The sequence below is a fragment of the Gambusia affinis genome, linkage group LG05 (genome assembly GCF_019740435.1).
Source record: "Gambusia affinis linkage group LG05, SWU_Gaff_1.0, whole genome shotgun sequence".
Lineage (NCBI taxonomy): Eukaryota > Metazoa > Chordata > Actinopteri > Cyprinodontiformes > Poeciliidae > Gambusia > Gambusia affinis.
In genome coordinates, this window is record NC_057872.1 from 5453556 (window position 1) to 5468845 (window position 15290).

General features: G+C 41.2%; 1 protein-coding gene across 4 annotated transcripts in view; it reads left to right on the plus strand.

The window, feature by feature from the left end:
* The window catches only part of LOC122831727 (neuroendocrine convertase 1-like), a 197666-nt gene that overhangs the window by 151953 nt on the left and 30423 nt on the right, over positions 1 to 15290 (plus strand). For all 4 annotated transcript variants that reach the window (XM_044118125.1, XM_044118127.1, XM_044118126.1 and 1 more), the window contains 2 exons: positions 12734 to 12844; positions 12922 to 13015. In XM_044118125.1, coding sequence (XP_043974060.1) covers positions 12734 to 12844; positions 12922 to 13015 — 205 coding nt within the window. The remainder of the gene's footprint in view (positions 1 to 12733; positions 12845 to 12921; positions 13016 to 15290) is intronic.

Here is a 15290-nt window from a genome sequence, read left to right on the forward strand (position 1 = left end):
CACAAAACTTCAATCTGAAGATTAACATTGATAAACTTAAATCTTCCTCTGGAGAAGCCAATGTTTTCTAGATTATGACGTATGCTTTGGATTGTTTGACAGAATAAAATGGTATCTGGAACGGTTTATTATTCCTTAAACGTTGACTAAGGCAGCGTTTCCCAACCCTGGTCCTCAAGGCACACTGCCCTGCATGTTTTAGGTATTTCCTTGCTTCAGTGCAGCTGATTTCAATTGATGACTGATTAACAGGAGTTTGTTGAACTGCAATCAGTTGAATCAGGCACATTAAGGCAGGGAAACCTCTAAAACATGTAGGACAGTGTGCCTTGAGGACCAGGGTTGGGAAACACTGGACTAAGGCACCAGTTTAATCTGAAGAAAATCACCCCCAAAACATAATGGTGCCACTGCTGTGCTTCCCTGTGACTAGGCTCGGCTTTTGGGCGATCTGTGGTCAAAATTCAACATATTTTTCCACAAGCTTTTGAGAATTTTTTCTGAAAAAGACAGACTTTGATTTCTTCTTGATAAGAAACACCTTCTGCTAGGGAAAATTCACCTGAGACCTCAGACATATGAAGATTATCACATCTACAACACATCGATTATTTGCCAGTAATTGCTGCATTTTACATTAGCTTTAGCTTTAGCCTCTGATAGCCTTCCTGATCAGTTTTTCTTTCTTGCCATTTCCTCAGGCTTGGATGGAGGTCCAGGTTTCTGTTCATTGTTGAACCGTACTTCCTCTCATTGATGATGTCCGTTTAATGCCCTGGAACTTTTCCTGCACCCTTCTTTGTAGCATTAATGATGGTAAGTGAGAGTAAATGTGCAGGTTAAAGGTCAAATTGAAGACGGAAGAGGTTTTGAGATGATTTATCTTGGTCACTTTTTTATGTCATAGAAACCTGGCATTTTGATAGGAATGTGAGCCTTTTCATATCAACATTATGAACAATAGATAAAACACATAAGTGACAAAATGCTCCAATATTTGCTTAAGTGTCTTCTGAGCATTAAAAATGCAACACGCTTCAGTGAAGGAGAAGAACTGAGCTGAGGAAAAGTTATTTATCTGTGTATTATTTATACTTCTCTGAACTACATCAAAAAAAAAAAAAGAAAAGCGCAATTGTTTTAAAGAAAGAAGAAAAAAGTGGAAATATGAAAAATTGATTTTATTGTGACGATTTTCCACATTTGTCACAGCATATTAAAGCGATGTATGAGTAGTCTGCTTTGCAAACAAAACATGTTTTTAGCTTTTTCCGCTCTTTGGTACACCGACTGAAGATCAAACACAAAACCTTGCAAAAGTTTTTGTACTCTCTCGACTTTTATTTATTTATTTATTTTACAATTTGTGACATAACAGCTGCAGCTTTGAAGTATTTCTCTGGAACTGGGTGATAAACTACTGCAATATTGCACAGTGGTGAGAAGAAAAAAAAATACTTGGTGTTGTACTTTTTCCTTGTGAGAAAATGATGCTGGTGACCACTTTGCCCTGGTCACAAATGAAAGGTCTGCAACAACCAGCTGTGCTGGAACGGCCAATCACGTCTGCATCATGCCAGCTGTTGCAAGCATGTTTGTTCGCATCTCCCTGAGAACGGTCTTCAAGCCACAAGTGTGTGTATGTGTGTGAAATAAAAATAAGTGCATACCCACCTACCGCATTTCAGGAAGCCATTTCCAATTGGAACAAGACCATAGATCGTCGGAGGGCAGCAGGTCTCGGTCCGACTCGCAGCCTCCCTGGTGGGGTTGTAAAACCGGCCTTGCGTCTCTCGCCCCAGCCACATAGATTAATGAATTATCCGGATTGCCTCTTTTTTCATGGCTGATCCAATTACTCTGTGACTGAGCATGTGGTCTATATATACTACTAGTTAGAGGAGAGAAAGGGGTGGGACACGTGCGAGCGGAGGGTAATTAAAGAAATGGCCCGGCCACAGACCAACAATACCACAATTACTTAATACTGAAGTAGCTGAGCAGAGATATTGTTTCCTTTAGACTGAGTGCAGGCGTGTGTGTGTGTGTGTGTGTGTGAGTGTGCATGTGGAGGGCGTCTGTGTGTAGGTAATTGTTGGTTCATTGAGAGAAAGTGCAGCCTGGCGATGTGAGTGGGTGTGTGCATTAGTTGGAAGAAAGAAAAAAAAAAAAAAAACTGAAGTCGTCTTGTTGATGATAATAACCCCAGTGAGCAGGACGGGTGTTAGCTTCATGAGACCATAGACTTTTTTTCTTCTTCTTCTTCTTCTGCAAATGTGCATCAGATAAAACAAATGAATCCCTTTTTTTCCCCTTTAGTTTTCAACTTGGCTGACATAAAAGTGCGGAAATCTTCCGGTGTCCCTTTAATACGAAGCCCCTCCGGAGAAACGTAATAACTCAGCTTTGTCAGAAATGCAACGTGTTTATGGTAATTGTGTGTTTGCGCCGGCGCGTTTTGATTGATGGGTCAGCAGATGAACCGGGCTCAATGCAAGGAACGGGGGAGTCTAGGGGGGGTGTTGTGCCCTGAGGGACGGTGGGAGAAGCGGAGCGCTGCGCCTCCTGCAGGGGGTGCCGTGTCTCCCAGCAGAGGGATGCAGCAGTCAAACAGAGGGGTGCCTGTGTGCCCCCACCCCCTGCATACAGACACACTCATCACCCCCAGTGCACCCTACTGAGCTACGAGGAGAGTGGATGTGGGGGTGAGGGGATCCTGCTCTCTTCTAAACCTCTGCTGATGCATAATTCATGTGTAAGTAGCAATTTTGGTATTTTGCTACAGGGGTTTGAAAATGGTAAAAAATATGAGGAAAGTTTTTCCAAAACAGCATTACACTCATCCTCCTCAAACCTTCATGGTTTTGCAACTTGAGAACATTGAAAACTGTAAATCAGGATTTCATTTTTAAAAAAACATACTTTCAAACCTATCACTGTATAGTGATAGCGGTATGTCTTTACCAGCGCCGCCACTCTATTTTTGCCCATTCTTCCTTGCTAAATAGCTTGCTTACACGGTGAGGGTGTGTGTGTGTGTGTGTGCGTGTGTGTGTGTGCGTGTGTGTGTGTGTGTGTGTGTGTGTGAATACCTATTTTTAGTCTTGCTACTGATTTTCATTTTTGACACCTGCATATGCTTTAAAGTAGATACTGCTGAATGTTGAGGTTCGTTGTCTTGCTGAAAGGCGAAGCTCCACCACAGTCTCTAAAGGTTTTGCTTCCTTTGTAACATTTTCTTCCTGGATTGTTCTGCAAATTAAAAGCTTCTCCACAACATGATGCTGCCGCCACCATGTTTCACCATAGGGATGGTGTATTAAAGGGGCAGCATGATGTCTTTTCCAGCCACATAGTACTTTATAGCATAATCAAGTAACTGTTAACTTCAGTTGTGTGTATATATATATATATATATATATATATATATGAAACCGCTTATATCATGATGCGTTTTATTTTAACCATATCGTTAATGTAGTGTTGCATGTAGATGTAGTAAAGGGCAGCCACAGACCAGCTCAGTGTTTGTTTTGTCCAGTTTGACAGTGAGCCACTCTGGACCAGACACCCAAGACTTCCGCCAAAACATTTAGCTGATGTTATTCTCACAGCTTCTCCCTCTCCTGCCTCTTCTCTTCTTCTCCCCACAAGGGAAAAACTTTATTTTTTTCTTTTTTTTTCTTTTTAAGGACCGTTGGTGCGCGTCCAACAAAAGCTCTCCGTCCATTTTCATCTTCTTTTGAATCTGAGTCTGAATAACACGGCGGCCACAAATCAAAACATGTCGGACGCTTTGAGTGAGGTCACGGGTTGTAGATCACCACGGCTTCCAGAGAAAGTCTCCTTGTGTCTGAAACGCGAGGGCACGGCGATGTGCCGCTTTGACTGATGGCTTTAGAGGGGCTGGTCGGGGGTCCGTTCTCCTGGGACTTTTAGTCCGGTGCCCGAGCCAAACCCCTCATTTCCCTCCCCGCGATATAATTTCATTAAACGTTTGACTCTCAACAAGCTTAATTTCTTGACATTTTGAGGCTTTTTCTGCTGAGTGGTGCTGCCCATGTAGCTTCAGAGGATTCTAAAAAAAAATAAATAAATTATTATTTAAAAAAAAAAAAAAAACACAAAAAAATGTCACATTAAAGAGATAAAACCGGGCGGCATCGCAGCGAACCGAGCCCGGCCCGCGCAACGCGTCGTTTCACGGTTGCAACAGTACGGGGTCCCAGTGGCGCAGATATAATTAAGACCTCTTCTTAATTACTTAATAAGCCTAATTAGTAGCATTTCTGAGCCATAGATTTGGCTGCGAGAGCGATGAAAATCAGAGGAGTATTAAGTTATTTCATTTAAATCCTAATGTTAATGAAATTAGCGCATTACGATACGACTGAAACAAACCACGCTGGGATTGACCAAAGGGGCTAACGCGGCCTTTTATGCTCCGGATAAGCTTCCAACTAAGAGGCACAAAAGGAGGAAAAGGAAACGGGAGGAAAACAAACGCAACATTTCTGCCGGCAGATGACGTGGCAGCTTCGGAGGCGCTCCCCGTTTCCGCTCGTCGTCGGGTTTTCTTTGCCAGATGTGAAGGCGAGGCGCGTGAATTCGAGAAACTCGAAGCCCACCAATCACGCGCTTGGGTTGCTGCTGCTGCCGCCGCATTCCCGGCCATTTAATTAGAAGTTGTTGGTACCCCAGAAGGTGTCACCAACCTTTTCAGGCACCGAACAGATGGTGTCCCCCTTTCTTTTTTTTCTTTTTTTTTGAGGTCCTGCCAATGCCCACTCTGTGGCTCCTGGGAAAATGACCTAACTCACAGGCAGCTGCTTAGTGCGGCTTGAGTGATTCTTTACAGCCGCTCATATTGGGGTGGATGAGTGGGGGGTGGTTGCAGGATGTACCACTGAAAACAAGGAGTGAGACGGCTATAACATGTTCCCTAGGTAGCTGCAGAAAACGAAAAAAGAATCTGTTTCGGGGGCCGTGTACCGGTTGTTTAAATCTGTGTTTTGGGGCAAAGACGAAGCAAAGAGCTCGACCCCTCGGAGGCCTGGACTCCTCCGCGTGTCCACAGTTCCTTCGCTTTGGGCAGATGGTGTGAATATCAACCGAGAAAGGAGCTGAGAAGGTCCGGCCGAGCAAAAAAAAAAAAAGAAAGAAAAGTGAAAGGGGTTCCGCCACAGTTACAAAGAGGCCCCATGGAGAGGTGCGGGCGTGGGGGGGTTGGGGTGTGCGCTAACAGATAAAAAGATAAAGGGAGTAAGAGTTTGCGAGGGGGCAATTGCAGTCGAGGAGTGAGAGTGGAAGGAGAAAACGGGAGAGCCGCGGGTTTGATATCCGAGGCGGGGGTCGTGGGATTGGAGCGAGGGGAGGTGGGGGGTTAACATGCTTCGTGCTGCGTGGACAGAAGATTGGCCGTCGCCCCGTTGTCAGCTTGGCTCAGCCTACGTCCGACTACGCAGGAGGTGGAGAAAGAACAAGTTGAGAATTGGAAGGCTGTGATTTCTGACTAATTACTTGATCTGCGGCAGATTATGTGGGTTTGATTGAAAGTAAGATTTTTTGGCGCTACCACCGATCACTCGCATACTGAGGAGAAATTTTACAAACCTGCTTTTGGAACCACTCGACTGTATAACAGAAACCCCCACAGCCGAAATCCGGACCTGCACACTTTTGTAGTAAAAGGGCTGGTATTATTTATTTTCCAGCCACATAATGCCACTTTATAGTGTAATCAAGTAACTATGTTAACTTCAGTTATTATAAAAATGCTCTATTTATCAAATTTGGCTTTGTAGTTTAATGTCGTGAAATTGGGCCTCTGTCTCTTTAACAACTCCTGCTCTTTCTGAAACTCCACCTTCAGGTGTTCTGTAAAGCTTCTCCACAACATGATGCTGCCGCCACCATGTTTCACCATAGGGATGGTGTATTAAAGGGGCAGCATGATGTCTTTTCCAGCCACATAGTACTTTATAGCATAATCAAGTAACTGTTAACTTCAGTTGTGTGTGTATATATATATATATATATATATATATATATATATATATATATATATATATATATATATATATATATATATATATATATATATATATATATATATATATAGGTAGTCACAGCATCGATCTTCTATTAACCCTTTAACAGCATTTTTACCAGCATTTCTCTCAGAAGGAGCTCCTATAATGAACTCAGTTGATGCACAAGTCCACCAGGTGTTTGCTAATTGCTGATGGCTAGTCTGTAGGAGCTGAGTGGGGAAGTCATGGGGAAGGGCCTGTCTGTCAGATGGAAGCTCAAAACTTTGGAAATTACAGCTCTGAGGAGGAGCTTCGTCCTCGAAGGCGGAGCTAGGTCGCACCAGGCGTGTTGGAGAGCTGACTGGTTGCCATGGGAGATAAAAGGACTTATCAAACATAAATGAAAGAATTAAGGCAATGCTCAAAGTATATTTTTGGTGAGGGGAAAAAGGTTATAACAAGTTCACTTTACATAACACCGCCCATGTAAGCTTACCCATAGGGTGCGCTCTTAACTCCGTTTCCTGCCCTTCGATGTCGACGACACGGCAGAAAAAGCCCCGGGAATTCCCTGAAAAGCGCCTCGGCTCAGTGGTGCGGCTCCCCCGACGTGGCAGGAAACATAAAATCTGTCGTTTTCATCACGTTCCATCTTGGGTAAACTTGTTTCCTGCAGCTTTCTCTATTAGTTATCTGTTCATGCGGGTTTACGACCGTGGAGCAAGCCAGATCGATCAGCAGGAGCTGTGGGATTTAATGGGTGCAGCGCTCCCGCTTAAGGATACAGGCTCGGGAGTGTATATTTAATCACTAAAAGGGATGAGGGTGGCGAGCATCGGTCACCAGCAGTCTGTTATATGAGGAGTCAGGTATTGGTTCGCCCCACGCTGTGAAATATCTGCTGGGGAAGAGTTATTATTGTTTCTGCAGCCATAAAAAATGATCTGAGACAGAGATCCAGACATACGGGTCAAAAGTGATTTCAACTCCAAATCCTTCTCAAAAACCGAAATGTTCTCAATAGTAGTGATTTAGTGTGTTACTTTTCACTTGTGATGGTACATGGCTTCTAAAATAAAACCAAACATTTATTTGTGAACCTTCAAAGAACATCTAAATTCATACTGAGATTAAATTACACTTCCATGGGTGGACTCTCTTTAATTGGTTGCACTGGATTTTATTTAAGGGCATCGGGGTCAAATGGGTTGAACACCTTTTTTTGGCATAGTTTTATTTGTAAAGTAGATATTTAAAAAGAGGGTATTGAGCTTCATAATGTTATTTCCTCATCAAAAACAAACCTGGAGTGTTGCTTTCATTCATTCATGCTCGTTTGAGAAATCCTAGAATCTCCCGTAGCAACCAGTCCGGGGTGCCTTAACCCCTTCTCCTGCTACATGCCGCTTATTTCCTCCAAAGCTCCACCTTTTAGGTTCAGACCGCAGCCAAGCTCCCGCCCCACAGGTAACGCCTCCCCAGCGCCCTCCCCACACAGTTCCTCCAGACTAGCGGCAGCAGCAATTAGGAAACACCTGGGGGAACTGTGCGTCTGCTGAGCTCCTCATAGAAACTACAACTCTCCTATCGACGGTTCTGAACAGCATCATTGGATGCAGTTGTGATGACGTGCTAAAGGGGGAAACGTCTGAAAGGGTCCTCTTAAAGGGACAGGGGCTAATTTTCAATCATCAGATATGTCATGATGGTCAAGTCAAAAATGGTTTAAGTTGTTTTTGGTATATACAGCATTTCCATAACAACTGAAGTTAAAAAGTTCAAAGATTAAAAGATTCTGCTACAAAATGCTGAGTATGCATTATTTTTACAACAACTTCCTGCTACAGGGCTGTGATTTATTTTTGACTTCCCGGAAAAATTCTGGAAAATATCTCATTTAAGTTTGTGGCTGACAGAAGTCAAATTTTAAAAAGTTCAGACTGAACACTTTTGCAAGGCAGCTGGTTGTTAGCAACGCGAGTTTCTAAGCAGTGTGTGTGAGGCAAAATGGTTAGGGTTTTATAATGTAATCTGTTGCCGTCAATCTAAGATGCCAGGCACTAATGTCAGATATTCAGTTTCTTTTTGATAAAAAAAAATAGTAATAATTCCATACTGATTTAGCATCTGCTGACATCACTGGTATGACAAAAACACAAAACAAGGAAGGAAATCTTTGACAAAATATAAGTGTGCACTGCAAAAAGTATTTTTGTCCTGTTTCTAGTGCTCATATGTTAATTTAGTCTTACTTAAAGTGGACTACTTTACAAATAGCTTTTCAGCAACACATAGGAGCTAGTTTTAACTTAGTAATTTGTGATTAAAAAGTGCTGGTTCCTTTGATTATTTCACTTGTAATAAGGTATTTTTCACATCTTATGAGTGAAATAATCTGCTAATAGCAGTAGTACTTTTTCATCACTACCAAGCAATTATTGATTTAAAATAAGTTTCTGTGTCTAGCAGAAAAGTGATGTGTATGTTAATTTTGTTTTGTTTCAAGCGTACCAAGATATTTTCAATAGATTCAGTGTTTTTGCAAAATATTGTTTTGCTTTCTATTTCCCTGGTTTTATGGCATCAATATATGCAAATCCCCACAGCATAATGTTGCCACTGTCACATTTCACAGCAGGGTTTCATCGTCAAAACTTTTAGCATTTTTTTTTTTGTTGTTGTTGTGATTTTGCTTTAGCTAGTCATATTCTGGAGCTAACTTGTGATTCCTGACTTTCTGAGCGGAAAGCCACATTAGGTGTTTCCACTCTGACTGACTCACCCCACCGATCAAATCTTCCCTGACATCCCCAACGGTGTGTGGAGAAACACGTGAGGTGGGAGATAAGAAAAAAATGTGAAGAGGAATTTGTTGACTTCGTCTTTCGTGGCCACGTAAAGTGAGAACAAATAATGGTGCCGCGATCTAGCCCAGCGATCCTTCTTAATCAAATTCATTGTGACTCGTTTCATTAGTAGCAGCCCCGAATTCATTTACGTGAAACGCGAAGAGTGTGACAAATATTCGGTTTTGTTTTTGTTTTGTTTTTAAAAGTGTGGATACTCCTCCAGGTTCAACAAATGAATAAGTAATTATATGCGCAACTTTTGGACCGTCGCTGCATGTGAAACCTGAAATTCTCTGTTTACATCGCAGCGTCAGTGCCACATTTCCCTTGTTTTAACTGTTTGTGGCGGCGAGAGATAAACTGATGGCTGCAGTGATGAACGCTCCGAGCTGTAAAAGTGTTGTTTTCATATTTCACTTGAAACACGGAAATATTGCCGTGTGAACCATCTGAAAGTTTCACTGCATGCCGAAACAACACAAAGTACTCTCAGGTAGCTCCTTTACACCGAGGCTGATCAGGTCCAGTCCCTGTGAGCTACCGTCCTGCAACTTCACTACAACATAAAATCTACATAAAAATCTAGTATTTTTGGTCTAGTTTCCAGTGCCAATATCTTAGTAAACTTAAAATCAGATAAACTAACTTAAAAGTAACTTTTCAGCAAGATATAAAGGCTTGTTTTGGGTAAATAATTCCTTAATATTGGAGAAAAGGTGCTTGTTCCATTTCCAGATTATTCAACTTATAACAAGACAACTTTCCCGTGTTAGAAGTTAAATTTTCTTCCAATAGAACAAGCACTGGGTCATCAAGAGTAAGGAATTATTTACTTAAAACAAACCTCTATATCTCTGTAAAAAGTTTTTTTTTGTAAGTTAGTTTTGTCTTATTTCAAGTTTACTAAGATATTTGTACTAAAAACTAGACCAAAAATACGTGGTGTTTCAGATGCATCCCTGCTCCAACACACCTGAATCAGATGAAGAGTTTGTTACCAGGCTTATTCAGAGCTGAATGACTGCTGCTGAGGGAGTTCAGCTATTTGATCTGTTCTTTTGGAGTGAGGATGCATCCAAAGGTTTCAGTACAGTCGCTCTGGACGACTGGACTCCATCACCCCTCTTCTTCTGTTCGTACTCCTGTAGTATCTCCTCCCTCTTTAACAAACCCCGAATGCCCTTGGACTTCACTCACTCCAACCCTGCACACCAGTCTGCCTAATATTATTATGTCGGGACCTACATGCTAAAAGTCGCTGGTGGTGATGGCGCCTGATTAGATTGTGCCCATTGATTGGCCGGCGTGCTGTTGGGTCGGCGGCGGTGTGTGCCGCAGCTCCTCCTTAGATGCCCTGACAGTCTGAGTCAGAGGAGATAGAGCCCCATGCAGGGCGACTGATTGAGTTATTGATCAGTGCTCATCTTCCTCCCCCCCCGTCCTAGTCTTTCTCTCCAAGAAACCCCTTAATCAGGATAATGAATTTCACTTATTATACGGCACAAGGTCTGAATGGGAATAGTGGCGGAAATTAGCAGATTGTTAACCCCTGTGATTTAAAAAAATAAAATAAAAAACAGGGTGATTGGGGAGGGAGGGAAGACGGAGAGCCTTACCTGAGGGGTTGCTACTTCAGGGAAAAAGCTTGAATGTGGCTGATTTGGCAGATTACGAGGGAGAAATTTCAGATACTGATGTCGGAGTAGAATGAACGGCTAAATCCGAGTGATGATGAAGAGCGGAGGAGAGTTTCAAAGAAACGCCGAGTCTCTTGGAGATGTAGGGCAAAGCGGGAAAATGAGAGAAGATTATTTCGAAGTGGTGATTAGCAGAGTGGAAATGAGCAGCATGATGGGCAGTGGTCAGACAGTCACCAGGCAGAGGCGCAGCTTAAAGGTCGGCCATTGTGTCGCCAGCATCAAAATTGGGCTGGTAAAGAATGAATAATGAGGCTTGATTACGGTCAGTGAGATGGAACATTGCTTCGAATCAATCCTCCAGACAATTACAGGCAGCACAAACGGCAGCCCTCAGCCACGGCCCAGGCAGCAGGAAGCGATTGTGTCAGAGGACGACGTCGCCTTCATCAATAACTTGTTGCCTCGGCCCTGTTGTCCTCCTGCTGCTGACATGTTCTGGTCTGATACTGAACATGAAACCATCTGGGGACGCGATGTTTGATTAAAACCACTTTGGGACTTTAATTGCGCAACCTTTTGCCAAGGTACTTTTGCACAATTTTTGTTGCTATAAAACATAAATCGGATGCTCAAATATATAGACACTTTCACTAATACATTGTTAGATGTTCTTGATTGTTTTGGGATTTTTTTATTTATTTATTTATTTTTAACATGACAAACCACATTCCTTTCTACGGTGCCCTTCGAGGGTCATGGGAAAAAATGTTTCTTTTTGCATGCCCTTCGCCTACTTAAGTTTGCAAACTTATTAATTCGGTGCAACACTTGCTAAGGGTCGCGTATACAGTCACAAATGTCAATTTAAAATTTCAAATATATGCACATTTAAAGAGCCTCAGTGAAAACGTGTTTATTCTTAACTCCTTGGTGCAAAGAATGGATTGAAAATCGATTTATTCACTGCAGGTTCATGTCTGTTTGTGTCAGATGGAAGTGCACATGAAAACATTCAGACCAGCACAAAAAGAGACACAATCAAAACTGTCAGATGACTTATTACCCCACGACTGTAACTCAGAAATAGTCCAAATACTTTGGATGTGGTTTTTTTTCTTTCTTGCATATTGACGGAAAGTTTCTGTTTATATGATAGATTTTTGTTGCCTTTCTGTCCTAAAGAAAAAGATATAAAACTTCAGATATTTCACAAGATGCTAAGATACGTGGGAAAACCTTCCGAAAACCTTATATTATAGCAGAAGGTGATGGCCACCGTAAGAAAAGCTTCCAGTATTCAATTATGCCGCATGAACTGATCGGCATATTGCTGCGAGAAAATGGAAACGAGGGAAAAAAAAAAAATCCTCCATGTTCCCATGTGGGCTCCGTATCTTTCAACCCAACAACATGCTTGTGGCGTAATTCTGGTCGGACACCTGACCGCTCCTTCTGTCAGAAATTGCCAACTCTATTTAATTGACGTAATGACACTAAAATAGTTTTTAGGCATTAGTCCACACATTTTCAAAATGGTGCTTTATTTTTGTGTCGTCGTGTTGTTGAAACACCAACCTGTGACCAAGTTTCAACAACTTGCAAATTGATTTTATTCACAGACCCCAATATCCTTCTCATCTGACCATAAAACCTCTTTCCATAAAATTTCAGTGAAGCTATGTTGTTTGGGGTTTTTTTTCTGTCCAATACTCTCTCCGTGTTCGTCGTTGTAGAACTGTGACCAGGCCAGTGAAACTGTATCATCGAGTTGCTTTCATGAAAACCTTGAACCTTGCTGGTTGCAGTGTCAACAAAATTCAAATGATGTTATTCATGCGTGACAAATGAATTTAAAGATGATCCCAAATTCATCAACATCTTTCTTCTTACTGGGGTTCATATTTTGGAGGGGTGCAGCCAAAGTCCTGACTGGAATCTGAAAGAGAATCTGTATAGAGAAGCTAAAGATTAATTGTTGCTAGAATAAAATTGAGCCATTCAGGAGGATATTAGAAATATTTGACATTCAATTTTTAATAAAATGAAAAAAAAAAAACAACCCTTTCTGTTTTGTTATGCTTTGACAGAAACACTGATTCCAATTAGAAATAAACAGACGTAACTGTGCTTTTCTGAGCAGAGTTTGCAAGTTTTTTTTGCATGTGATGCTATTTCTCACACACTGACAGAACATCCCTCCCACCTGCTGCAGGTATGGCTTTGGAGTGTTGGACGCTGGGCTGATGGTGCAGCACGCTGCGCTGCTCCAGGGAGCTGCTCCACAGAGGAAATGCAAGCAAGAGGTCGCATTTAATCCAGCCAGGTACAGAAACTTCTTTGGAATTATTATTAGTCGAAGTATTCGTATTAATAGTAGCAGTATTGTTGTTGTTGTTGTAGATCCTTCTCTGCTAGAGGCCAAGTGAGTGTCGGCATCGAATCCGATGCCTGCCGAGGGAGAGCTAATGAAGTCAACACTCTGGAGCATGTGCAGGTGTGCTGCTTAAAAATATCTTATCAACGGATTCAGTGTAAAAGGTGCAACTTTTTGTGCCAGAGTTCAGTTTTGCACCACAGCCAAGTTGGTTCAGTTTTAAGGCGCAAACAAGAACCCAACAGAAATGTTTGAAAACATGAAACTAAAATTGAACTTTTAATGACCACATTGTCTTTAGCAAAGATCTGTCTTTGAATCCATCTTTCTTTCTTTCTTTCTTTTTTTGAAAGTATTATTTAGTTTTAAATATCCATGAAACTTGCATTGATACCTTCATTTTAACTATCTAAATTATTGTTGTGTGTTTTGTTTGCTGCACACACCTGATTAATATTTAATTCTACCAATACACCAAATTGTCAGTGGAGATTAAATCGTTTTAGGTGCGACTGTAAGAGGTTATGATTTCTTTTTTTACAGATTGAACAAATGGGATGTGAAAGTAAAGTCGGTGAAGTTTTAAAGGGCCAAGCGCATGGATTTTGTTCCCTTTGACAGTTTTCCCTTTATCTTACCTCTAAGCCTCGATAAGTTAACCCTGACGCAGCTTCTGTGAGAATGATATGGAAGATAAGATCAGATTGGTTTCAGTCTCTTCAGCCAAGTCTCAGCAAGAAGTGAAAATAAAGTTTGTTTTCCAAAATAGGAAACTTTTACTCTGAAGTAGAGAAAGGGACATTTGTCTATTTGACACGTCCTCACAGTGCTTTGTAGAAGTCGAACCACTTTTTGCATTTTGTCATCTTACAGCTCACAACGTCTTAGTACTTTGCAGATCCACTTTTCACTTCAATCTTTTGGGAAATGCTCACCAGCTTTTTACACACATGCAATGAAACGTCGCCACGCTCGCCTTTTCCTAATAGCAGAAGTTTAGTCAGCTAGATAGAGAGGATCTGCAAACATCATTCTTCAACTTTTACTAAAAATTTTCAGGCTGTTTCCGGTCTGGATCCCAGCACATGACTGCGCTTCGATCGAAGCCATTTCATTGTGGCTTCGCTGCTGTATCCTGGTGGAAAATGAAACACTGTACCAGGCTTAACAGGATCTTTTCTTACAACATGCAATACTCCTGTCGGCCTGCAAAATGAAATCATAACACACAGAGAGTAGGCATGCAAGTTATGGATTAATGAGTTGATTGATCTTATTGATCGACTAACAATTAACTGATGAGTGGCCGTTTTCTCACAAACCTGAATTTTCTCATTTTGAGAGAGTCAGCCATCCTTCCCTGACATAAAAGGCTACATTCCTTAGAATATGCCGAATAAAACAAAAAATTAATTAAATTTTAACAATATTTTATGTCAGCTCTATGAAAGTCTGACTGAATAAATAGAAAATTATTGTTCTCTCACGTTACTAAACTTAGGCATATTTATATGATATCACAAAGCAGGAACCTTTTTGGTAGCTGAATAGAAAAATAAAGGTAAACGGAATAAAATATGTGAAACATTTAATCCCCCATGAACAGAGAAATACTCATCCAGAAGTGCCTTGTGTTGCTGCTCTTAAAGGAATGTTAAAACTTTGCTCTATAAGTTGGATTGACTCTCGTCAACGTTGCTTATTGGCATCATGTTTTTCTTTTTTCATCATATTACATTTTTTTCTGTATCGCCCCTCCTCTTTTCTGTTATCATCTTAATTTGTCTTTGGGTTTTTTTTTCCCCAAATCAACTTAACCCTCCTGTTATGTTGCAGGTCAAATTGACCCGTTTTAAAGTTTAATTTCTTTTTTTTAAATAGCTGGAAGTATTTTTATTTTTATTTTTTGCATGAAACCTTTTCAATTTGTCTTAACAGGTGCACTCTACATATAAATTGAAAATGTATTCATTTTGCACATTTGTTTCTGTATCATCTAAAAGAGAAAGTCTGAGTGGGTCTTGTTCATTGATTAGAACTCATTTTAATCTAAGAAAACATTTATCGCCAATGAATCATTAGTCAGTTAATCGGTTGCATCATAGTTATACTGTAACAAAACCTTTAAAAGTGCAAGAGGGTTTGGAATGCTCTTACAAGTTGCTGTGCGTCTCTGTTTGCCGTTGATGTCCATGTTGTGCTACAGACGCTCCGTGTTCCCGTTGCCCTTGAAAACGTGCAAATCAAGCAGAATTAGTTTCCAATTCGAACTTCTGCGAGCAGCCAGGGAGGCTTGTCAAACAAGTTGTCTTCCAGTGACTCTGTCATGCGCTGTGTCTGAGAATAGAAAGATAGAGGAGATATAAAAAAAAAAAAAGAAAGAATCCCACTGTGA